Here is a 27,354-nt window from a genome sequence, read left to right as displayed (position 1 = left end):
AAAAAGAATGGAGGCAAAGATCAAGAAGATGCAAGAAATGTTTAACAAAGACCTAGAAGAATTAAAGAACAAACAAACAGAGATGAACAATACAATAACTGAAATGAAAACTACACTAGAAGGAATCAATAGCAGAATAACTGAGGCAGAAGAATGGATAAGTAACCTGGAAGACAGAATGATGGAATTCACTGCTGCAGAACAGAATAAAGAAAAAAGAATGAAAAGAAATGAAGACAGCTTAAGAGACCTCTGGGACAAAATTAAATGCAACAGCATTTGCATTATAGGGGTCCCAGAAGGAGAAGAGAGAGAGAAAGGACCTGAGAAAATATTTGAAGAGATTATAGTCGAAAAATTCCCTAACACGGGAAAGGAAATAGCCACCCAAGTCCAGGAAGCACAGAGAGTCCCATACAGGATAAACCCAAGGAGAAACACACTGAGACACATAGTAATCAAACTGACAAAAATTAAAGACAAAGAAAAATTATTGAAAGCAGCAAGGGAAAAATGACAAATAACATACAAGGGAACTCCCATAAGGTTAACAGCTGATTTCTCAGCAGAAACTCTGCAAGCCAGAAGGGAGTGGCACGATATCCTTAAAGTGATGAAAGGGAAGAACCTAGAACCAAGATTACTCTACCCAGCAAGGATCTCATTCAGATTCAATGGAGAAATCAAAAGCTTTACAGACAAGCAAAAGCTAAGAGAATTCAGCACCACCAAACCAGCTCTACAACAAATGCTGAAGGAACTTCTCTAAGTGAGAAACACAAGAGAAGAAAAGGACCTACATAAACAAACCCAAAACAATTAAGAAAATGGTCATAGGAACATACATATCGATAATTACCTCAAATGTGAATGGATTAAATGCTCCAAGCAAAAGACACAGGCTCACTGAATGGATACAAAAACAAGACCCATATATATGCGGTCTACAAGAGACCCACTTCAGACCTAGGGACACATACAGACTGAAAGTGAGGGGATGGAAAAAGATATTCCATGCAAATGGAAATCAAAAGAAAGCTGGAGTAGCAATACTCATATCAGATAAAATAGACTTTAAAATAAAGAATGCTACAAGAGACAAGGAAGGACACTACATAATGATCAAGGGATCAATCCAAAAAGAAGATATAACAATTATAAATATATATGCACCCAACATAGGAGCACCTCAATACATAAGGCAACTGCTAACAGCTATAAAAGGGGAAATCAACAGTAACACAATAATAGTGGGGGACTTTAACACCTCACTTACACCAATGGAAAGATCATCCAAAATGAAAATAAATAAGGAAACAGAGGCTCTAAATGACACAGTAGACCAGATAGATTTAATTGATATTTATAGGACATTCCATCCAAAAACAGCAGATTACACTTTCTTCTCAAGTGTGCACAAAACATTCACCAGGATAGATCACATCTTGGGTCACAAATCAAGCCTCAGTAAATTTAAGAAAACTGAAATCATATCAAGCATCTTTTCTGACCACAACACTATGAGATTAGAAATTAATTACAGGGGAAAAACATAAAAAATACAAACACATGAAGGCTAAACAATACGTTACTAAATAACCAAGAGATCACTGAAGAAATCAAAGAGGAAATCAGAAAATACATAGAGATCGATGACAATGAAAACACGACAATCCAAAGCCTATGGGATGCAGAAAAAGCAGTTCTAAGAGGGAAGTTTATAGCTATACAAGCCTACCTCAAGAAACAAAAAACAAATCTCAAATAAACAATCTAACCTTACACCCAAAGGAACTAGAGAAAGAAGAACAAACAAAACACAAAGTTAGCAGAAGGAAAGAAATCATAAAGATCAGAGCAGAAATAAATGAAATAGAAACAAAGAAAACAATAGCAAAGATCAATAAAACTAAAAGCTGGTTCTTGGAGAAGATAAACAAAATTCATAAACCATTAGCCAGACTCATCAAGAAAAAGAGGGAGAGGACTCAAATCAATAAAATCAGAAATGAAAAAGGAGAAGTTACAACAGACACCGCAGAAATACAAAGCATCCTAAGACATGGCTACAAGCAGCTCTATGCCAATAAAATGGACAACCTGGAAGAAATAGACAAATTCTTAGAAAGGTATAACCTTCCAAGACTGAACCAGGAGAAAATAGAAAATATTAACAGGCCAATCACAAGTAATGAAATTGAAACTGTGATTAAAAATCTTCCAACAAACAAAAGTCCAGGACCAGATGGCTTCACAGGTGAATTCTATCAAACATCTAGAGAAGAGCTAACACCTATCCTTCTCAAACTCTTCCAAAAAATTGCAGAGGAAGGAACACTCCCAAACTCATTCTATGAGGCCACCATCACCCTGATACCAAAACCAGACAAAGATACTACAAAAAAAGAAAGTTACAGACCAATATCACTGATGAATATAGATGCAAAAATCCTCAACAAAATACTAGCAAACAGAATTCAACAACACATTAAAAGGATCATACACCATGATCAAGTGGGATTTATCCCAGGCATGCAAGGATTCTTCAATATATGCAAATCAATCAATGTGACACACCATATTAACAAATTGAAGAAAAACCATATGATCATCTCAATAGATGCAGAGAAAGCTTTTGACAAAATTCAACACCCACTTATGATAAAAACTCTCCAGAAAGTAGGCATAGAGGGAACCTACCTCAACATAATAAAGGCCATATACGACGAACCCACAGAAAACATCATTCTCAATGGTGAAAAACTGAAAGCATTTCATCTAAGATCAGGAACGAGACAAGGATGTCCACTCTCACCACTATTATTCAACATAGTTTTGGAAGTCCTAGCCATGGCAATCAGAGAAGAAAAAGAAAGAAAAGGAATACAAATTGGAAAAGAAGAAGTAAAACATGTCATCACGGCAGATGACATGATACTATACATAGAGAATCCTAAAGATGCTACCAGAAAACTACTAGAGCTAATCAATGAATCTGGTAAAGTTGCAGGATACAAAATTAATGCACAGAAATCTCTTGCATTCCTATACACTAATGATGAAAAATCTGAAAGAGAAATTAAGGAAACACTCCCATTTACCATTGCAACAAAAAGAATAAAATACCTAGGAATCAACCTACCTAGGGAGACAAAAGACCTGTATGCAGAAAACTATAGGTTATTGATGAAAGAAATTAAAGATGATACCGGCAGATGGAGAGATATACCATGTTCTTGGATTGGGAGAATCAATATTGTGAAAATGACTATACTACCCACAGCAATCTACAGATTCAATGCAGTCCTTATCAAATTACCAATGGCATTTTTTACAGAACTAGAACAAAAAAATCTTAAAATTTGTATGGAGACACAAAAGACCCCAAATAGCCAAAGCAGTCCTGAAGGAAAAAAATGGAGCTGGAGGATTCAGACTTCCTGACTTCAGACTATACTACAAAGCTACAGTAATCAAGACAATATGGTACTGGCACAAAAACAGAAACATAGATCAATGGAACAAGATAGAAAGCCCAGAGATAAACCCACACACCTATGGTCAACTAATCTATGACAAAGGAGGCAAGGATATACAATGGAGAAAAGACAGTCTCTTCAATAAGTGGTGCTGGGAAAACTGGACAGCTACGTGTAAAAGAATGAAATTAGAGCACTCCCTAACACCATACACAAATATAAACTCAAAATGGATTCGAGACCTAAATGTAAGACCGGACACTATAAAACTCTTAGCGGAAAACAGGAAGAACACACTTTGACATAAATCACAGCAATATTTTTTTGATCCACCTCCTAGAGTAATGGAAATAAAAACAAAACTAAACAAATGGGACCTAATGAAACTTCAGAGCTTTTGTACAGCAAAGGAAACCATAAACAAGACAAAAAGACAACCCTCAGAATGGGAGAAAATATTTGCAAACGAATCAACAGACAAAGGATTAATCTCCAAAATATATAAACAGCTCATGCAGCTCAATATTTAAAAAAACAACCCAATCCAAAAATGCGTAGAAAACTTAAATAGACATTTCTCCAAAGAAGACATACAGATGGCCAAGAAGCACATGAAAAGCTGCTCAACATCACTAATTATTAGAGAAATGTAAATCAAAACTACAATGAGGTATCACCTCACACCAGTTAGACTGGGCATCATTAGAAAATCTACAAACAACAAATGCTGAAGAGGGTGTGGAGAAAAGGGAACCCTCTTGCACTGTTGGTGGGAATGTAAATTGATACAGCCACTATGGTTCCTTAAAAAACTAAAAATAGAATTACCATATCATCCAGCCATCCCACTACTGGACATATACCCAGAGGAAATGATAATTCAAAAAGACACATGCACCCCAATGTTCATTGCAGCACTATTTACAGTAGCCAGGTCATTGAAGCAACCTAAATGCCCATCGACCAACGAATGGATAAAGAAGATGTGTTATATATATACAATGGAATATTACTCGGCCATAAAAAGGAACGAAATTGGGTCATTTGTTGAGACATGGATGGATCTAGAGACTGTCATACAGAGTGAAGTCAGAAAGAGAAAAACAAATATTGTATATTAACGCATATATGTGGAACCTAGAAAAATGGTACAGATGAACTGGTTTGCAGGGCAGAAATTGAGACACAGATGTAGAGAGCAAACGTATGGACACCAAGGGGGGAAAGCAGGTGGGGTGTGTTGGTGGTGGTGTGATGAATTGGGCGATTGGGATTGACATGTATACACTGCTGTGTATAAAATGGATGACTAATAAGAACCTGCTGTATAAAAAAAAAAAGAACTCCTGCAAATTGGTAAGACAATTTCCTAATATAAAATTAGGCAAAGGACTTGAGTAGACAGATGAGAAGAGAAATGCAACTAGTCAATAAAAATACGAAAAAATAACCAAATAAATAATCAAATTCGAACCGACATTATATCACTTCTTATCAGAATCTGAGCATGAGAGGTTGCAGGCATTTTCACATACTGTTGTTAAAAAATTTGTACAGTCTTAAGGGAAATTTGGCACTATGTAAATGTACCTATTAGTGATTTTAATTATAGTGATTTATTATTATGAAATAATAGGACAAGTAAATAAAAATGAATGGTACAATGTTCATTGAAGTTTTTTTGTATTAACAAATATAGTCCACAGATTAATTATAAAATATTCAGTCAAGTAGTAGCCTTTCAAAATGATGATATAGACTTTATATCCTTTTTTTAATTAAAAAAACTTTTATTGAGATATACTTGACCTACGGTGTTATATTAGTTTCAGGTGTACAACACAATGACTTGGTATTTCTATGTACTGTGAAATAATCTCCATAATAAGTTGATTTAACATTCATCATCACATATAGCTGCAATTCTTTTTTTGTGATGAGAACTTTTAAGATCTCTCTTACCAACTTTCAAATATAAAATACAGTATTATTGACTATAGTCACCATGTTGTACATTTCAACCCAAGAATTTATTTATACCCGGAGGTTTGTACCTTTTGGCCACCTTCACCCATTTTGTCCACCTCCACCCCTGAGGCTGGCAACCACCAATCTGTTCTCTGTATCTGAGTTCACTTTTTTTTTTTTTTTTTTAGATTTCACAAAAAAGTGAGATCATATGGTATTTGTCTTTCTCTGTCTGACATTTCACGTAGCATAATGCCCTCAGGGTCCACCATGTTGTCTCAAATGGCAAAATTTCCTTATTTTTTATGGCTGAATATGATTCCATTATCTCTATATATCATATTTTCTTTATCCATTCATCCATTGATGAACTCTTACATTGCTTCCATGTCTTGGCTATTGTGAATAGTGCTGCAATGAACATGGAGGTACATACATCTTTTCGAGTTAGTATTTTTGTTTCCTTCAGATAAATACCCAAAAGTGGAATTGCTAGATCATATGGTAGTTTTATTTTTAATTTTTTTGAAGAAACTCCATAATGTTTTCCATAGTGGATGAACCATTTTACATTCCCACCAACAGTGCACAAGGATTCCCTTTTCTCCACATTCTCACCAGCACTTATTTCTTGTTTTTTTGATAATAGCTATTCTAACAGGTGATATTTCATTATGGTTTTGATTTGCATTTCCCTGATGACTAGTGATGTTGAGCACCTTTTCATTTGAAAAATGTCTATTCATATCCTCTGCCCATTTTTTATTTGGAATGTTGGGCGTTTTGCTTTTATTTTGTTTGTTTGGCTGCCTTGGGTCTTCATTGCTGTGCGCGGGCTTTCTCCAGTTGCAGCGAGTGGGGGCCACTCCTCATTGTGGTGTGCGGGATTCTCAGTGTGGTGGCTTCTCTTGTTGCAGAGCACAGGCTCCAGGCATACGGGCTGAGTAGTTGTGGCTTACAGGCTTCAGAGCTCAGGCTCAGTAGTTGTGGAGCACGGGCTTATTTGCTCCATGGCATGTGGGACCCTCCCGGACCAGAGATCAAACCTGTGTCTCCTGCATTGGCAGGCAGATTCTTAACCACTGCACCACCAGGGAAGCCCCATTTTTGTTATTGAGTTGTATGAGTTTTTTTATGCATTTTGAATATTAACTTCTTATCAGATATTTGATTTGCAAATATTTTCTCACATTTGGTAGGTTACCTTTTCATTTTGTCAGTTGTTTCTTCTGCTGTGTAGAAGCTTTCTGGTTCGATGTTGTCCCACTTGTTTATTTTTGCTTTTGTTATATTTGCTTTTGGTGTCAAATCCAAATCATCGCCAAGACTGATGTCAAGGAATTTACACCACCTATGTTTTCTTTTAGGAGTTTTGTGGTTTCAGATCTATGTTCAAATGTTTAATCCATTTTGAGGTAATTTTTGTTTATAGTATAAATAGTGGTCTCTTAACCGCATTCATTACACCCACTACACAACTTGCAATAGATATGGCAATAGCAATTCCTTTATGAGCAGGAACTGTAATTATGCTTCCACCATAAAACAAAAGCATCTCTAGCCCACTTTCTACCACAAGGAACACCAATTTCTCTTATCCCTGTGCTAGTAATTATTGAAACTGTTGGCTTATTTGTTCAACCAATGGCCCTAGCTGTATGACTAATGACTAATATCACAGCTGGCCATCTATTAATTTATTTAATTGAAGGGGCAACCCTGGCCCTAATAAGCATTATCGCTACCACAGCCTTCATTACATTTGTTATTCTCATTCTACTCACGATCCTTGAATTTGCAGCAGCCCTTATTCAAGCTTACGTATGCACCCTGCTAGTAAGCCTCTACTTACACAATGACACATAATGACCCACCAAACCCATGCATTCCATATAGTAAATCCCAGCCCCTGACCTCTTACAGGAGCCCTCTCAGCCCCTCACAGAGCATCTGGTCTAGTCATATGATTCCATTTAAACTCAACATTTTTATTATCCTTGGGCTTATTAACCAACATCCTAACAATGTATCAATGATGACAAGACATCATCCAAAAAAGCTTCATTACTTGTATTTATCACATTCTAACTTCCCCAACTAAACACACAGAAAAATCAAGTCCTTACAAATGTGGATTTGACACTATAGGATCAGCATGCCTACCCTTTTTCACAAAATTTTTCACAGTGTCCGTTATGGTTCTCCTCTTTGACCTAGAAACGATCCTTCTGCCCTACCCTCAGCATCCCAAACAGTCTAATAACAATACTCATTATAGCGCTACTCCTAATTTCACTGCTAGCAATACATTTAACCCACAAGTGGACTCAAAAGGGTTAGAGTGGACCAAATATGATAGTTTAAATTAAAGCAAATTATTTTAGCTCATTAAATTATGATTAAATTCATAATTATCAAGTTCCTTTTGTCTACGTAAATATTATTCTAGCATTTACAGTTTCCCTTAGGGAGTATTAATATACCAATTCCATTTAATATCCTCCCTACTATTTCTGGAAGGAATAATATCATTATTCATGATGGCAACCCTAATAATCCTAAACATCCATTTCCCTGTAGCTAGCGTAATACCCATCATCTTACCAGTTTTCACAGCCTGCAAAGCCGCACTAGATTATCCCTGCTAGTAATAGTATCAAACAGCTATGATATTGATTATGTACAAGATCTCAACCTTCTCCAATTTTAAAAATTATTACGCCACCTATTATATTGATACCACTAACATGATTATTAAAAATATATAATTTGAATTAATACCACCACTTTCAGTTTACTAGTTTTATTAGCTTATTCCTTCTTAACCAATTTAATGGCAACAGCCTTAACTTTTCATTAATCTTCTCTGATTCTCTATCAGCACTTTTACTTTGACATGACTCATCACGAATACTCATAGCCAGCCAATTCCTCCTATCTAAAGAATCGCTAGCTCAAATCACTGCCCCTATATATCACTATACTATTTATGCTACAGATATTCCTAATTATAACTTTCACTGCCACAGGATTGATTTGATTCTATTTTTATTCAAAAAAACACTAGTCCCAGCATTAATTACTATCTCTCGCTGAGGAAACCAAACAGAACTACTCACGGCAGGAATTTACTTTTTATTTTACGCACTAGTATGATCTCTTCCACCTCTAGTTGCTCTAGTATATATCCAAAATATTATAGGTTCATTAAACTTTTTAATAATCCAGTACTGAGCCCAAACAATATCTAACTCTTGATTCAGTGTTTTCATCTGATTAGCATGCATGATAGCTTTTACAGTAAAAAATGCTCCTCTACAGATTACACCTCTGACAGCCAAAGGGGCAGGTAGAATTCCCACTGCCAGATCTGTAGTTCTTACAGCTGTAGTACTCAAACTTGGTGGCTATGGTATACTACAAATCACAATAATCCTAAACCCCTTAAACTACATAGTGGATCCATCCCTTATATTATCCTGATGAGGAATAATTATAACCAGCTTAATCTGTTTGTACGAAACAGGCTTAAAATCACTCATCAGATACTCCTCCGTTAACCACGTGGCACTTGTCATTGTAGCTGTCCTCATCCAAACACCTCGAAGTTTTGTAGAGCCTACCACCCTAATAATTGCCCATGGCCTCACACCATTTTTACTATTTTGATATTTTACATCTTTTCATGTGCTTGTGGACCATGTGTATGTCTCATCTAGAGAATGGTCTATTCAAGTCCTTTGTCCATTTAAAAAATTGGCTTCTTTGTCCTTTTGTTGATGAGTTATAAAAGTTCTTGATATATTCTGGATAACAGACTTTTACCAGATCTATTAAAATGTGCAAATATTTTATCCCGTTCTGTGGGCTTTCTTCCACTTTCTGGATAGTGTCTTTTGATGCACAAAAGTTTTTAATTTTGAGGAAATCCAGTTTATCTATTTTTTTCTTTCATTGCCTGTGCCTTGGTGTCAGATCTAAGAAACCATTGCTAAATCCAAGGTCGTGAAGATTTATCCCCACGTTTTCTTCTAGAGTTTATACAGTCATTCCTCGGTATCCATGAAGGAATGGTTCCAGGACTGCCCTGTGGATACCAAAATTCACAGATGGTCAAGTCCCTTATATAAAATAGCATAATATTTGCATATATCCTACACACATATTCCCATATACTTTAAATCATCTCAAGATTACTTATAATACCTAATACAATGTAAATGTTATATAAATAGTAAATATGTTGTAAATGCTATGTAAATAGTTACCAGCAAGGCAAATTCAAGTTTTTCATTTTGTAACCTTCTAGAATTATTTTTTGGAATATTTTTGATCCACAATTGGTTGAATTTGTGGATGCAGAACCCACATATATGGAGGGCTGACTAAGCCTTTTGTCTATTTTGAGTTAATTTTTGTATGTGGTATGAGGTAAGAGTCCAATTTCATCCCTCTGTACATAGATAGCCAGTTGCCTAGCACCATCTGTTGACAAGATCATTCTTTCCCCAATTTAATGTTTTCTGCCCTTGTCAAAAGTCAATTGACTATAGATGGATGTGTTTATTTCTCAGTTTTCCATTCAATTCCACTGATCTATATGTATATCTCTATGCCAGTATCACAATGTTTTATTTACTGTTGCTGTGTACTAACATGTGAAATTGGGAAGAGTGAGACTCCAACTTTGATTTTTGAGATTGTTTTGGCTCTTTGGGGTCCCTTGAAATTTCATATGAATGTTAGGATAAGTTTGTGTATTTCTTCCCAAAAGCCTTCAGGAATTTTCATAGGAATCACATTGAATCTGTAGATTGCATTATGTACTATTGCCATCTTAACAATATTAAGTGTTTCCATCACCATGGGATGTCTTCACATTATTTAGGTTTTCTTTCATTTCTTTCATCTATGTTTTATGATTTTCAGTGTACAGTCTTGCACCTTGATTAAATCTATTCCTTAATATTTTATTGGTGTTGACATTATTTAAAATGTAACTGTCTTTTTAAATTCCTTTTGAGAATATTCATTGCTAGTACATACAAATAAACAGATTTTTGTGTATTGATATTTTGTCCTCTAACTTTGCTGATATTAGTTGACTAGCTCAAATAATTTTTCTGTTGATTCTTTGGAAACATATATGTAAGATGCTGTCATCTATGTCTGTGAATAGACATGGTTTTACTTTCTATTTTCATATGTGGATGCCTTTTATGTTTTTCCTCATTGCTCTGGGTAGAATTTCCAGTGCCATATTGTAACAATGGTGAAAGCCAGCAATGTGGCCTTGTTTCTGAATTCAGGGATAAACCTTTCAGTCCTCAACATTGAGCATGATACTTCCTGTGTGTTTTGTCTAATGCTTTGTATCATATCGAACAAATGTCCCTTTCCTCCTACTTTTGTGTTTATATGATGAAACTGCACTTGCATTTGTTTAAAGCTTTTTCTGCATCAAGTTACATGATCATGCAATAATTGTCATGTATTACATTACATGGTTTTAATTTAATAATCTATAACATTGATTGGTTCAGTATATTAACAACCTGGAATTTCTGGTGTAGAGACACTTGCTTTTGGTGCATAATCTTTTCAATGTGCTGTTGGTTTCATATTTCTGTTATTTTGTGAAGGATTCTTACATCTATATTTAGAAGGAATGTTGATCTGTAGTTTTCTTTTTACAATGTCTTTGTATGATTTGATTAGATTGGGGTTGGTGTTAGTGGTTCACCAGAGCAGGGGTCCCCAACCCGCAGGCCACAGACTGCTACTGGTCTGCTGCCTGTTAGGACCTGGCTGCACAGCAGGAGGTGAGCAGCGGGTAAGCAAGCCAGGCTTCATCTGCCTCTTGCCATTGCTCCCCAGTGCTTGCATTACCGCCTGAACCATCCCCCCCCGCCCCCCTCCCCCTTCCTGTCCGTGGAAAAATTGGCTTCCACAAAACCGGTCCCTGGTGCCAGAAAGGTTGGGGACAGCTGGTTTAGCGGACTAAGGCTAGGGCTGGGGCTGGTATGGGAGCTGACCTGGGGCTGGGTTAAGGTTAGAGTTTATGGTTATAGTATATGGTTTATAATTTATGGTTTATATTTTAGTTATGGTTATAGTTAATGGTTATGGTTGATGGCTTATAGATGTGCTTTCTGGTTATATATATTGTTTCTGGTTATAAATTATGGTTTGTGGTTCTGATTTTGGTTTCTGGTTACCCAGCCGCTCCACGGCATGTGGGATCCTCCCAGACCGGGGCACGGACCTGCGTCCCCCGCATTGGCAGGCGGACTCTCAACCACTGCGCCACCAGGGAAGCCCTCATTTGTTTTTCTAGTTTCTTGAAGTGTAAAGTTAGGTAGTTTATAGATCTTTTTTGTTTCTTGATGTAGGCATTTATTGCTGTGAAATTCTGTCTTACAACCTCTTTTGCCTTATCCCATAAGTTTTGGTATATTTTATTTCCATTTTCATTTGTCTCGAGATATTTTTTTGATTTCTTCTTTGACCTATTGGCTGTCCAGTAGCATGTTGTTTAAGCCCCACATGTTTGTGAATTTTCTAGTGTTTTTCTTGTAAGTGTATTCTAGTTTCATACCATTGTTGGTATGAATCATATCAAGCATCCGAAAAGATGCTTGATATGATTCCAGTTTTCTTAAATTTATTAAGATTTGTTCTGTGGCCTAACATATGATCTACCCTGGAGAATGTTCCATGTGCGCTTGAGAAGGAAGGGTATTCTGTTGCTTTTGGATGAAATATTCTGTATATGTCTGTTAAGTCTATCTTGTCTAATGTGTTGTTTAAGGCCAATGTTTTCTTATTGGTTTCTGTCTGGATGATCTATCCATTGATGAAAGTAGGGTGTTAAAGTCTCCTACTACTATTGTATTGCTTTCTGTTTCTCCCTTTATGTCTGTTTGCTATATATATTAGGTGCTCCTATGTTGGGTGTGTGAATATTTACAAATGTTATATTCTTTTATTAGATTAACTCCTTTATCATTATGTAATGACCTTCTTTGTCTTTTATTACACCCTTTTTCTTAAAGTCTATTTTTGCTAATAAAAGTATAGCTGCCCCAGCTTTCTTTTGGTTTCTATTTGCATGGAATATCCCTTTTTATCCTTTCACTTTCAGTCTGTGTGTGTCTTTATATTTAAAGTGAGTCTCTTACAGGCAGCACATTGCTGGGTCTTGTGTTTTTATCCATTCAGCCAGTCTATGTCTTTTGATTGGAGAATTTACCCCATGTACATTTAAGGTATTTATTGATAGTTATATACCTACTGCCATCGTGGTCATTGTTTTCTGGATGTTTTGTAATTCCTCTGTTCCTTTCTTCTTTTCTTGTTCTCTTTCTTTGATTTTCTGTACTGGTATGCTTAGATTCTTTTATTTTTGTCTTTTGTGTATTTACAATAGGTTTTTGCTTTGTGGTTACCACGAGACTTACATAAAACAACTTTATAACAATCTATTTAAAATTGATAGCAATTTAAGTTTGAATGTATTCTAAAGCTCTACACTTTTACCCCCCACCACGTTTTATGTTTTTGATGTCATAATTTACATATTTTTATCTTATGCTATTCTCAACAAAATATTGTAGTTATATTTATTTTTACTACTTTGTCTTTTAACATTCATACTAGCTTTATAAGTGATTAACCCACCATTTTTACAACATTATTCTGAATTTTACATATATTTTTCTTTATGCTTTCATATGTTTTCCTGTTACTAATTAGCACCCTTTCATTTCAGTTTAAAGAAGTCCCTTTAACATTTCTTCTAAGGCTGGTCTAGTGATGATGAACTCCTTTAGCTTTTGCTTGTCTGGAAAGCTGTTTTTCTGTTCTTCAATTCTGTATGAAAACACTGACAGGTAGAGTATTCTTGCTTCAGTTTTTATGTTTGTTTGTTTGTTTTTCTTTTAGCTCATTGAATACATTATGCCACTCCCTTCTGGCCTGCAAATTTTCTGCTGAAAAATATACTGGTAATCTTATGGGGGTTCCCTTGTATGTAACAAGTTGCTTTTCTCCTGATGTTTTTAAGGTTCTTCCTTGTCTTTAACTTTTGACACTTTAATTATAAAATGTCTTGGTGTGGGCTTCTTTGAATTTATCTTTTTTGGTACTCTCTGGGCTTCCTGGATCTGAATGTCTTTTTCCTTCCACAGGTTGGGAAGTTTTCATCCATTATTTCTTCAGATAAGTTTTCTGCCCCCTTGTCTCTCTCCTCTTCTGGGACCCCCATAATGCAAATGTTGGTCTGCTTGATGTTGTTCCATAAGTCTCTTAAGCTATCTTTCATTTTTCTTTTTGCTTGGGTGAGTTCTACTGCCTTGTCTGTGAGTTCCCAGATCGTTTTTCCCAGCTTTATCTAATCTGCTATTGAATTTCTCTATTGTACTTTTCAGTTCAGTTATTGTATCCTTTGGCTCTGTGACTTCTATTTGGTACTTTCTTATATTTTATCTTTGTTGAAATTCTCAGTATGTTCCTTTATTCTTCTCCTAGGCTCAGTTAGCATCTCTACGACCATTGTTCTGAGATCTTTATCAGGTAAATCACTCATCTGTTTCATTAAGGTCTTTTTCTGAGGTTTTATCTTGTTCTTTTGTTTGGAATATATTCATCTGTTTCTTCACTTTTCTTGACTCTCTGAATTGGTTAGATAAAATAGCCACCTCTCCCAGTATTGAAGGAGTAGTCTAGTGTAGGAGATGAAATATATCCTTCAACACTACCTTGGTTGTCTCTCAATTCTTTGTGATTATCCAATCACCTACTTTATTTTTAGCGGCTCCCAATAGTTGAGGCTGTGCCAAGACTTGTCAGTGTCCCAAAAGGAAGGAGCTCAGTCAACACCTAGGTCCAGGCTGATTGGAAGCCAGACCTTCAAGCAACAAATTTTAAAGTATACAAGTATGCATCTTTCAGGGGAGGACTGGGAGATAGTCTTCCGAGATCTTCTGCTCCCTCTGAGCTGAGCCTTGAGGTGATAGCCAGTTAAGAACTGTTTCTTTCTTTGCTACCATCCTGTTGAACTCATGAATAAAAGCTCTGCTGGCCACCAGAACCAGGCAATCAAGGGCCAGGCCCTGGGCAGCAGCCAGCAAAACCAGGGTACCTAATGTAAAAACCAGGGCACCAGACACATGTACAAGCTTCCCCTGGGAAACACTGGTGCTCAAGAGAGATAGTGCCTTCCTTCTGAGGTCTCTAGGGAGGATTACAGTGGGCCCTTAGATGTGTGTTCAGTTAGAAGCCTACCCCTCAAGCCACAGCTATGAAGATAAACTGTGTCGCCTCTCTGCTGTGCCCTGGGGGTGGTAGCCAGTTAAGAACTCTTTCTTCATTTGTTTCAGTCCCTGGGACCTGTGAATGTAAGCCCCACCGGCCACCAGAGACAGGTGAGCAAGAGGTGTCCACTGGGTGATACAAGCTCCTTTTGGGGAGATCCTGGTGATCTGGACCAAAATAGAAGGAGAGCACAAAGATATGGTACCTGCTGGCCTCTTGTTTTTGGAGAGTAATTCAGTAGGCCCCCTAGCTGTGTGTTAAATAGTAGATGCCTGCCCCTCAGGCCTACGCTTTAAGATAATCAAATAAGCCTCTTTCACAGAAAGTTGGGTTGCTTTTCAGTTGGCCACCTCTGCCCTGGGCCCTCGGGCAGGTGCACACAAGGGCCCTTTAAAAACTGCTTCTCAGTTTGCATAGCCTTCTGGGTCTGGTGGAAGCAAGCCCTCTTGACTTTCAAAGCTAGATGTTTTGGGGGCTAGTTTCTCAGGTGCAAGTCTTAAAAGTTGAGGCCTGATGTGCAGTTCAAACTCTTTGTTCCTCTGGGAGAAGCTCATGTTTGTAAGTTCCCTCCTGATTGTGATTTGCTGTACAGGGGTGGGTTTATGGCGAGACTGTGTCTCAGCCGCTCCTACCTGCTTCAGTATGGGCTTTTTCCCATTCACCTGATGTGTAGGAGTCACTCAGCTAGTTTTAGGGTTTTTTTCAGAGAAAATTGTTCCATATGCAGCTGTAGATTTAGTGTGTTTGTGGGAGGAGGTGGCTTCGGGATACTCCTACATCGCCATCTTGGACTAGAACGTATATACTTTTATATGGGAAAATACCTAAGATGCATTGTTCAGATATTTTTTTCAAGATACAAAACTATATTTGCAATAGGGTTCTGTTTTTGTAAGGGAAAAAAAATACTTATTTGTGAAATCGTAGAAAAAAATCTGGCAGCCTGCTTATCCAAACAGTGGCTGTCTTGGAGCAGCAGGGAGGGAGTGTGAGAAGGATGGGATGATGATACACTATCAGTGATTTTTTATTCTCTTTACAATTCTATATTGTTTGAATTTTCAATAAATATTCTGTCCTTGTGAAATTCCCTTCCTCCCATCATCTTCATCCACTTTACCTAACATCTACTTGTCTTTTAAGACTTACCTTTGTTGACAAAAATTCAATTAACAATCAAGTTAAGAAGAAAAAATAGAATTTTATTTGAGCCAAACTGAGAATTATAACCTGGGAGACAGACTCTCAGAAGGTCTGAGAACTGTTCCACTTGTTAGAAGTCGAAGGCACAGTTATATACATTTTCAAGACAAAGGATTGTACATCAAAATCACACACTGACATTTTACATAAAGTTCACCAAAGATACATAATCCAGGTAAGCATGTACAAAGTGAGCAGTAAATCACCGTGACCCCTTACAGAGTTGTGAAAGAATGCTAATCTGAGAAGTTACTTTGCCAACATCAGAAGAAAGGATAAAAACACTGATCTTTGTGGCAGGCATTCCCACCTTTGAGGATGTCTGGCTAATGTATAACGCAGATGCACATTGTACATTAGGGAGGGCCCAATACAGGCAGGGAATATGTTATGCTTAAATTTTCTTGTCCTGCTTTAAAATATAAATTTTATTTTATCGCTTTCAATTTTACCTCCACAAAGTTCTCCCCTTATTTTCAGGCTAAATTAGATGTATCTTTACTATGCTCTTATCATTCTGTTTAATTATTAAAATTCTTAACTTAAACACTAAATTATGATCTCGAGGATGAGGATAAGGATATTCATATTTAGGATATGAATCATATTTAGGAGGATAAGGATAGATTTCATATTTACAGTAAGCACAGGGCCTGGTACGCGATAGAGTTTCGATAAATGTTTATTGAATGAATGAAGGAATAAGCGAATGAATGGACGGTTAAGTGATTAAAAGTAGGCCCTAACTTGAGTCTGATTTGTTGTGAACAACCTGTGTAAGAACAATCACTCGTATCAAAGAATTCAACCAGTCCCCACATTAAAATTATCCTGTGTTTTTGAGACACTTAAGACTCTCAGTTACAGTTGGGTGTGCTGGGAACCATTTCTGTCACTTTAGGGAATCTACAGGCTTGTCACTAGTGATTCTTGGGACCCTCTCCTCAGCAGTTGTGACCCCTGGGGTGATCTGGCATAGTAAAGGTGGTGATAGGAAGGCTTCACTTCCAACCCCACAGTGGCCTCAGGAGACGTGTGCTTCTTGCAGTCCAGTTGGAGCTCAGAATGTGAAGCAATATTTATGGGCAGTGGTGAGGTTTGTATTCCTTTATAATCACAGCAATATAGAAACTATCATAACCCTAAATGTCACTCATAACACTGTTTTCTTGGTATGGTAAAATATGGCATACATTTTTTAAACTGGCATATATAAATTGATGAAATTTAACTTGTATGTGTATGTGTACATGTGTTTGTGTGAGTGTATGTAAATTAGGGACTACCTGTAGGATCAGTAGGCAAATTTACTTGTGTTTTGGCTTTAGAGGAAGAGATTTTTCTATTTTTAAAACTTTTTCTTTAGGATAAGCTGCTTATTTTTATAATTTTAGGTTGGCATATTATAATATAATATTACATTTCTTGTATCTTTTTAATAAATTTGGAGGCTGATTGCAAGGCAAATATCAGTATAATAATACAGGAATCTATGGCCCAAAATATTTTAATTATGCTTGATATGTGATGTGATTACAAATACCAAGTATTTAGTACTTTGTTAATTTAAAAATTAAATCTCTTAGGTTTAGAAGATGGTCCAAATTGTCTTCTTTTTTCATGGCTCTATTAAGGATTTTGCCACTAGAGGGCTCTTAATACCATATTTTAGTTCATTTAAATGTGTAATAATAATAATATTTACAATGTCAGTATTGGCTAATACTCTCTTTCCAATTAATATATCTTAGAAAATTTTTTGAAAAGTCTAATTTAAGTGTAGCAAAATATGAGAAATGTTGCTTTTTAAAAATAATAATTATCTTCAGAAATAGTTTGGTGATCTAAGGGGCATGCATGATATAATGGGCCTTTGAACTTCTTAAAGTTCAAGTTAAAAATAGTCTTTGTCGGGCTTCCCTGGTGGTGCAGTTGTTAAGAATCCACATGGCAATGCAGGGGACATGGGTTCAAGGCCTGGTCCAGGAAGATCCTACATGCTGTGGAGTAACTAAGCCCATGCACCACAACTACTGAGCCCGCGTGCCTAGAGCCCATGCTCTGCAACAAGAGAAGCCACCGCAACGAGGAGCCTGCGCACCACAAGGAAAGTAGCCCCAACTCACTGCAACTAGAGAAAGCCCCGCACAGCAATACAGACCCAATGCAGCCAAAAATAAATAAATAAGCAGATACCAGATTTAACATAACTATGAGTATATATGTATTATATATTTAATATAAATATTAGTATATATAATATATAAAACATATATATGAAATATAAAATTTACTAAGTGCCTTTTATGAGGAATTTGACATGATTGTGGATAAGTGTAACAGTTACCGTACGTTCTGATGTGTGCAATGAGAGATAATTAGGCATGGGAGTTAAGAGATCAAAATGAATTAAAAAAAAAAAAAAACAGAATGAACAGACCGGAAGTCTTCTCTGATGAGGTAACCTTTGAGCTAAATCTTTTGATAGGCATGGAGGAGTGGAGATGGGAAGGAAAGGAAATTGTTCTGCTCAGAGGGAAAAGTGTGGAGGCATGAAATAAATAGCCCTAGAGATTCAGGGACTTCTTGGCATCATCATGGATAAATTAAAAATCTTTGAGGATAACCCACGTGCAAAACCTAGCTTTAGCATTCATCAACCTTTAACTTCCTACAGACTTACTTCAGCCTGTTTCCCCGGTCATTCCCTGGACCTTGTTCTTATTTCTTTACTCATTCAGCAAATATTTATCGAATGCCTACCTCTATATACCAGGCACTATTCTGGCCCTCAGAGGGCAGTGGTAAAGGACAAGAGATTCCTGCTCTCGCAATTTACTTGCAAGTCAGGAGAAACCAACAATAAATAAGAAAAAACTGGAAAATAGCAGATACTAATAAATGGCATGCACAGAATTAATCAGGGTGGTAACTAGATTGGGTGTTTAGGGAGGGCTTGTATGATGAGTTATTATTTAAGCTGAAACCCAAGAAGGAATCAGCTATGTAATTATTAGGGTAGAAATATTCTGATCTGAGGGTAAAATTACTGCAAAGGTCATAAGACAGGAGTGAAGCCCAGGAAGAAAGCCGGTGGGCTGATGTACAGTGGGGCAAAGAGGAGAGCGATATGTGATGACGTCAGAGAGAAAAGCAGAAGCGAGGTGAAGCAGGGCTTTGTAGGCCAGAAGAAGAGGTTAAGATTTTATTGTAAATGCAGTAGGAAGGCATTAGAGGGCTCTAAGTATGAGAATGGCATGATTTATCACCTGGAAAGGTTATTCTGGCCATTACGTAGATTAAAAAATTGTGAGGGGCCAGAGTAGAAGCATGGTATTGAGTTCAGTAGTACTAGAAAGGCATGAGAAGCCACGGTGGCTTGGACAAAGGTGGTAGTAAGAGACTTGGAAAGCTGGATATGTTTGGGAGGTAAAATAAACAAATGCTGCTGAGTTTTGATTTGGGGAACTAAGAAGATGGTAGCGCAATTTACTGAGGTGGACAGGTATGGGCTGAATTGGTTGAGAGTGACAGAAACCAGAGGATTTTGGTGGGGACATGGTAAGTTTGGAACACACAAATGGAAATGTCAAGTAGGCAAACGTGAACCTGGAGTTCTGAGCAAAGTCAGATCCAGCCACCGTGTGTGTGTAGACTGTGTCTTTCCAGGGCTGAGCAGCACAGTGTATGTGTCCTGAAGATCATCACTAGCATGGATTTGGGAACCACCGGCCTATAGATGGTATTAAAGCCACAGGAATGAATGAGGCTTCGGCCCACTCAGGGTAATCATTCTTATCTTCTGTACAAAATGAAGCATATGATGCTGAATTTTCAAAAGTCATCTTCAATTCCTTATCAAGAGCCAGTTCCAACACTTTATTCTGAAGCTGTAGTTAAATTATCTTTTGATGATGAAAAAATTGGATTTCAGATCAATGAACTTCCTTTGTGTAGATATTCTCTTGACGGACAGTGAAATTCAAGACATTCTATCAAATGTGTACAGTATTCAGTACTGGCATTTTGCAGATGTCCAATATCAAGATCACCTATTTCATTGATAATTTTATTTATTTATTTATTTATTTATTTATGGCTGTGTTGGGTCTTCATTTCTGTGCGAGGGCTTTCTCTAGTTGTGGCAAGCGGGGGCCACTCTTCATCGCGGTGCACGGGGCCTCTCACTATCGCGGCCTCTCTTGTTGCAGAGCACAGGCTCCAGATGCTCAGGCTCAGTAATTGTGGCTCATGGGCCCAGTTGCTCCGCGGCATGTGGGATCTTCCCAGACCAGGGTGTGAACCCGTGTCCCCTGCATTGGCAGGCAGACTCCCAACCACTGCGCCACCAGGGAAGCCCCATTGATAATTATTGATATCAAGTCTCCCATGTTCTCTTCTAATATTTTCATGATTTTTGTGGCTTTTGATTGGTTTATTTATGCCTTCACATTTAAATCTTTTATCCATCTGGAATTTATTTTAGTGTAAAATGGGGAGAATCTAAATTTATTTTATTTCAAATCTTAGCCAGCTGTCTCAAAACACTTACCATATAAACCTAGGCTTTTTCTATTGATCTGAAATGCCATATGCTGAATTCCCAAGTGGATCCTGAGATCTGTTTCTGGAATTTCTAGTCTGTTTCCATGATCTTATTCATGACCCAGGTTATGTTTTTATATCAAATTCACATTACACATATATTAAAAGAATTTCCACACTACAATAACTGCACATTAATCAAGTTACAATGAAAAATTGCTTGTGTTCTGTGAAGTTCTTCCCTGTTATAAGCCAATTCCTATACCTGTTGAACCAAGGTGTCATTGAAAAGTTATACTTTAACTACCTTCTCTGCTTCATACTCTGTCAACATTTCCAGGCAAACAGTTTTAAGAAATGTTATTTTTTAGATAGATTTACTATAAATCTATAAATTTAGTGCAATTCAAATAAAAATTCCAGTTGGTAACTGTTGAGACTTGACAAAACACTATTAAAGTTTAGCTAGAAGAAAAAAAATACATGGAAAAATTTCTAAAACAATTATGATGAAAGAGGACTTTTCATTAGCAGATATAAACATGATATCAATATGAAGAAAGATATCAAATGTGTTTTTTCAGTTTCATTGCCAACAAACACAAGGAGTTTTAGAATGTATAAAACTATGAAGGCTTATAGTATCAATAAATGTGGTTTGGAGTTTAATTATTGTGCAGGAGTATGTTCTAGCTGCAATGAGAGGAAAACATTCTAGAATAGTTATTAAGATTAAGAAACTTGCATCAGAATGTAAATTGACCCATTGCTTCCTTCCTCCAGAAGTCTAACTTCAAAAAGAGTCAATTGAACTAAAGAGTAACATAGAATTATAAAAATTATGAATTATATAAAGGCAATTATATAAAGGCAAAGTTGACTTAAATACAAGATTATTCTCTTACGTGATAATACGGACACTGATAAATTCCTGTTGTTGCATACTGAAGTACTGTGGTTATTAAGGGGAACGTTCTGTTGAGAAAGTCTAAATTCTTGGACCCCCTGCAAGGTAGAAAACCAGTTTGATCTACATGCTGAAGAATTCTCAACTTTTTGAAGATGTGAATTGGAAAGGCAGACTCACTTGTTGGTTTGATATCTTTGATATTATCGTTGGAGAAAATCCTTCCTGTAAGAAAGAAATGCAACTGGCTTTTTAATGGTAGATAATATCAAAGGCTGCCTAGATGTTCCATGGGCACCTCAAATCCAATATCCACAATCAAATTCACTACTTTTTTTCCCCAAACCTGTTCTTCCTTTTCTTTTCTTGGTAACTGTTACCACCATCCATCTTATTACCTAAGCCAAGCATCTGTAAACCAGTCTTTGCCTGTCCCTTGCCTTACTTCTATATCCAGTTGCCATCCAAGTTATGTTGATTTACTTCCTTATCATCTCTCACATATGCTCCTTCTAATGGTCCTGATTGCTTCTATCTTGAGTTAGGCCCTGATCCTCTTACCTTGGACTTCATACTCTTTACAAAGCAATACATTTATCAGGTGGGCACCAGAATACTCTTTCCAAATGCAAATTTCTTCACGTTACTTTCCTAGTAAAAATCTTTTTGGGGCTCTCTTTTACCCACAGAGGAAATTCTGGTCTTTAGAGTGACATCCAAAGCTCTCCACAGGCTGACCTGCCTCTCTCCAGCTTCAAATCTTTACACCCTCCTAACCTGTCTCATTCCAACCATGCCTGACTACTCAGGGGTGCCTGTTACCCTGTTTTGCTTCATACCTTTCTGCCTTCACTCATACTTAAAATTCCCTCCCACCATTTTGGGGAAGACCTAATTATATTTCAAGATTTAGTTCAAACATTACCACCTTTGGGTAGTGTTTCCTTTTTTCACCACCCACAGACTATTTTTCCCACAGAATTAACTGTTCTTCCTTTCTATTCTATTGTGTACCCCTTACTACGCTATAGCACCCACAAATGGTATTATGACTATTTGTTTACCTGCTTTCCTAATAGACTGGCAGCTCCTTAAGTCAGGGACCTTGTCTTTTCTTTCCTTTTACTTCTAGCATCTATGGATGCCTGTACAATTTAGGCACTCAATAAAAATTCTTTGAATGAATGAGTTAATAAGTGAGAAGTGTCAGAGGCCTGATGGAAAGAGTTGGCAGAGAATGCATAGTGTTAAAACTGGTCAAGAGGAAGATACAGGGCAATATCGTGATGAGAGTAGGGAAAAGATAATTTACTAAGGGGAACTTGGCTTTGTATGGTGGATGAGGGTGAGAGGCATGGTGGGATGAACTGGCATTAAGCTTCTGACTAGAATTCTGGTATAAGCTTCTTTTATTGCTGTAGAAAAGTACAGGTGGTATTTGAGATCAAATGAAGTTTGCTGGATGTGATCCAGTTTGCAAATATTAGCACACACATAGCAAATTTTCATAATACTGCATTTATCTAGTACTTTACAGCGTACAAAATTCTTTACTTTTATTATTTTATTTGACCCTTAGACCAGTCATCTCCCTAAGCTTCAGTTCCCTTTTTTGTAAAATGAAAATAATAGCTATCTCTTAGGATTGTTTCCAAGAGGTATCATATGTCTGGCACACAGTTACATACCAAATGGGTTGTTAGATCAGGCATTTGAGGCCCATAATGGTTAAATGACTTGCTCAAGGTCACAAAGGTAAGTTAGTGGCAGATTTAAATATAAATTCCTATGTCCTCTTTTTGTAGTGTTCTTTTTACTACACCAGGATGTAATGATATCTTCTACATGACTTGGTACATAGCATCTTTAATTCCCCTCAGAGGCTTACCCAAAAGCAGGCTTTGGAATTAGTCTATCAGAGAGTTTATTGCCAAAATCAAGCAAAATCTAAAACTTGGCTAAAACCAAAATGCAAATACAAATATTTTTATAGCTTGCATTGCTTCCTAGTCTCTCTATTTTACACTTAGGGGTTTTCAGCAGAGAATCTGAGCAGGCTAGCTCCTGCCCTTGTGAGGTTCTGTGGAGATGGGCTCTCATTTAAATTAATTTTTTAAATATTGTTTTTGAATCCAGTTTTAGGCCAGAGCAAGTGTCCGTCTGAGGCCCTGGAATTAAGGTAGCAGAAATCTAGTGGGAACTGGAACAGGAAGTGAGTGAATCTGGGCTGCAGCAGACACTGACGATCACACCCATCTGTCCTTGTGTTCTCTGTAGAGTTCTGTCCAGGAAGAACCTGAAGCCACAAAATATGAACTGGAGATGAAATTATTAAGTGAAACAGTTTCAGCAGGTATTCCTCTAAATTACATTTTTAGAATTTAATTTTATTGGGATTTTTCTGCTTACAAAAGAAATGCAGGGACATTGTTAAAAAAAAAATACTCAGATGTTGCAGAAGTATAAAGTGAAAATTCTTCCTCATCCCTTTTCTGATATAACCAGTGTTAACAACTTTTTAAAATTTGTGCAATCTCTCTCTCTGTCTCTGTTTCTCTCTCTTTTGGTTTTAAATAAAACCATGGGATCATATCATACAGATGTTTTTGTTGAAAATTACTTTTTTTCACCTAATAATATTTGTCATTGTACATACATACATAGAACACAATATATATTCTGCTTAAATGAATAATATTCAACAAGATTCTAAGTCAGAGCACATTGGCAACCTTACTTTTTAAAGTATCTGTATAATGTCATCCAATAATGGGACATTATTTAAATCCTTATTAGTAGACAATAAGGTTATTTCTAATTTTTTTTATTATTGCAAGCAGTGTTGCATTGAACATTCTCAAGCACACGTACATGATCAGAAATTTTTCAACACTTCTGTATTCAGTCTTATCCTGGCAAGTAGAAACTGGATATAGTTTTAATATGTCAAAAGATAGTGATGTCTAATTTGAAAATCTTTTTAGTTTGAGATTTATATACATGTTTTCCACTAACTTTATCATTATGCTTCTTTCCCAGTAACTTCTAAGGAATATACTTTTTATATATTTCTTAGCATATTTTTTTATAACAGGCTTCTTGTCTACTTCAGTTTTTCCAGTACACTTTTGTGTCAGCAGTCAACTAGGTTTATATCTTTATAATTTTTCTATAATCCTTATGAGATAATTTTCCTGTTAGAAATATGATAATATATTCAATTCATGAAACTCTCTCAGTAATACCAAGGTTTCTACATGGTGATCCCCAAATAATATATATCATAAATAGTCTAAATTGGGACACAGTATTCTTTCTGACTTTCTTTTCAGGTAAATGGACTATTAACTAGATACATTTGAAAATTACTTAAGGTATACATTTTATTGAATGTATACAAGGAAAAGGGGGCAATTGCTTAACTGGAATTTTCTCTGGATATTTCCACTTATTTTCAGTGCCTAATCTCTGTGGGTTAAATTCAGTGCCATCTCAGTGTGCTTCCTTTAATGGGCGAGGAAAATTGTAATGATAAATAATAAGACTAACAGTTCCTGAATTTTCACTATGGGTCTGGCACCGGTTCTAAACTCCTTTCTTGTATTAAATCACAGCTCCCCCAAATTGTAGAAGATAGATCCTACTATTATATGCATTTTTTGAGGAAGGAACTGAGACTAGAGATGTTAATTAGCATATCTTGTATAAAGTCACACAGCTAGTCAAGGGTGGAACCTGTAAGGGTCTGATTTCCTCTTCTTATCTATTACACTCTATTGAAAGAATTTTGGTGAAAGGTGGGAATGATGGTATGTGACATCAGATATCCCCTGATTGTGCACTGAGATTTATGGGATCATAGAATTTCCCTGTAAAATGTCTGAACACAAAGATTATCCAGTCCAGTTTCTTCACTTTCAAACCTCCATCCCTGTTCTTCTATAAGCTGGGCCTATTTTTGTTGAAAAAAAAAAAAATTAGCTTTCATTTCATATATGGGCCAAATTTTATTTTTTTAACATTTTACTCCTTTCAGATTTTTAGCTCCATAATGTCCAATTAAAAAAAATTAATTTGTCAGTTATTAAATTTTGTGTTAAACCACTTTTGATCTTTTATAATGAAGGTTAGCAGGATATGCCACCCCAAAATCTGTCACTTTGGCATAAGAATTATTTTGAGCTGAAAACAATTAAAAAGATGCAAGAAAAGGTCCTTACCCTCCTCCTATTTGCCTAAAAGCAGGGCATAAACTTTCAAAAGTGTTTTTCCTCCCCTCTCTACCAGGAGGGACAAAGGTTAAAGGTTAATTCCCAGAGACAAGTTTAGACCCTATCAGCCTGGAGAGGGTGCCAGAGGAATTTACATAACAGGCTTTATCTCTGCCCTTGGAAGCCTAAAACTGCTTTCCTTTGTCCTGTTATTTCTCCACAAATTTATTATTCTTTGTAGAAGATGCTATATAAGCCAGAGTTCTAAACCACCTCTTTGAGTTACTAGTTTTTCTCAGGGTATCTCCCATGTATACATGAGGTGTACATGTTAATAAACTCCTGTTCATTTTTCTCTTGTTAATCTATCTTTTATTTCAGGAGTGTTGGCCAAGAACTCAGAAGGGTAGTGGGAAAATTATTTTCCCTCCCATACTATAAACCATATTTTTAAGGTTTTTATGTTAATAGTAACACATCCTTATTGTATACAAATTCCTAAAATGTTAGTATATAAAATATAAATGGGGCCCTCCCCTGCACCCTAACATTATGCATGCCTATTCCCACGTTCAAGCTTAGCTTTGTGAATAGTTTTGAATCAACCACATTTTGAAAATGTTTAGCAGCTAAATAAAAACTTCATTTACCAGTATTAGAACATTTTCATTTTCCCGCTAAGAAAATACAGAAACGTTTTGATCTATTTAGAAACTGAACTAATCTGATGAATTTCAGCGCAGTTGTTGCTGTTAGAGAATGCCCCTGAAAAGCCATATTTCTCTGAAGAAAATGAGGTTGATTTATGCCAATTCACGGCTCTGGGTGGAGTGCACCACTTGGATATTTTGGAGCTTCCTCCACAGTGTAAACCGAGGAAGGGCTGGATGATTGTGGAAGTAGGTTAATTCTTGAATCAAAATTTATGAATAAAATAATTTCTCATGCTTTTACTTCATCTCAAACGATCTAAACATCTAATGAATTTAACCCTATTAAGCAAGCACAAAGGAAACAATGTAATTTTAAACTGTCTTGAATGTATAAATTTGAATCAGATACTAAAGGAAAGAAATCTGAAATAATATGGATTTTAAAACTAGAATTCATACATGTTAACTTAATTGTAAACCTATAGCACTATGATTATATTGTGCCAATTTGGCCTTAATAATGACAGTCTATTTCAGAGGCTGGCAAGCTTTTTCTGTAAAGAACCAGATGGTAAATATTTTCAGCTTTGTGGGCCGTACCAGCTCTGTCGCAACTCCTCAACTCCGCCACTGTAACATTAAAACAGTCATATGTAAATGAACGGGCCTCACTGTGTCCCAGTTAAACTTTATTTACAAAAACTGGTGGTGGGCTGGATTTCTCGGGGGCCACAGTTGGTGGACTCTGGTCTAAATCAGTGGTTCCCAGCATGTGGTCCCTTGACCAGAAGCCTCAGAATCATTTGGCATCATCTGAGAATTTGCTAGAAATGCAAATTCATGGGCCCCACCTCAGTCCTACTGAATCAAAAACTCTGGAGGTGAGACTCAGCAGTCTGTGTTTTAGCAAAATACATTCCAAACTTTGAGAACCACTGGTCTGGATCTTTGATATACAAAGTGTGGTCTATGAACCTGAAGCATCAGCATCACCTGGGAACTTGTTAGAAATGCGTAATTTGGTGTTTCACCTCAGATCTGCTTCATCTGCATTTTAACAGGACCCTAAGGTG

At 36.6% G+C, this 27,354-nt stretch overlaps 1 protein-coding gene across 4 annotated transcripts in view; it reads left to right on the top strand.

The window, feature by feature from the left end:
- The window catches only part of DNAI7 (dynein axonemal intermediate chain 7), an 82,846-nt gene that overhangs the window by 44,923 nt on the left and 10,569 nt on the right, over window positions 1–27,354 (top strand). For all 4 annotated transcript variants that reach the window (XM_007446276.1, XM_007446275.1, XM_007446274.1 and 1 more), the window contains 2 exons: window positions 23,695–23,770; window positions 26,367–26,527. In XM_007446276.1, coding sequence (XP_007446338.1) covers window positions 23,695–23,770; window positions 26,367–26,527 — 237 coding nt within the window. The remainder of the gene's footprint in view (window positions 1–23,694; window positions 23,771–26,366; window positions 26,528–27,354) is intronic.

Source organism: Lipotes vexillifer, unplaced genomic scaffold (genome assembly GCF_000442215.2).
Source record: "Lipotes vexillifer unplaced genomic scaffold, Lipotes_vexillifer_v1.1 scaffold477, whole genome shotgun sequence".
Lineage (NCBI taxonomy): Eukaryota > Metazoa > Chordata > Mammalia > Artiodactyla > Lipotidae > Lipotes > Lipotes vexillifer.
The sequence above is the reverse complement of the archived record's forward strand: the minus strand, read 5'-3'. Positions and strand labels throughout refer to the sequence as shown.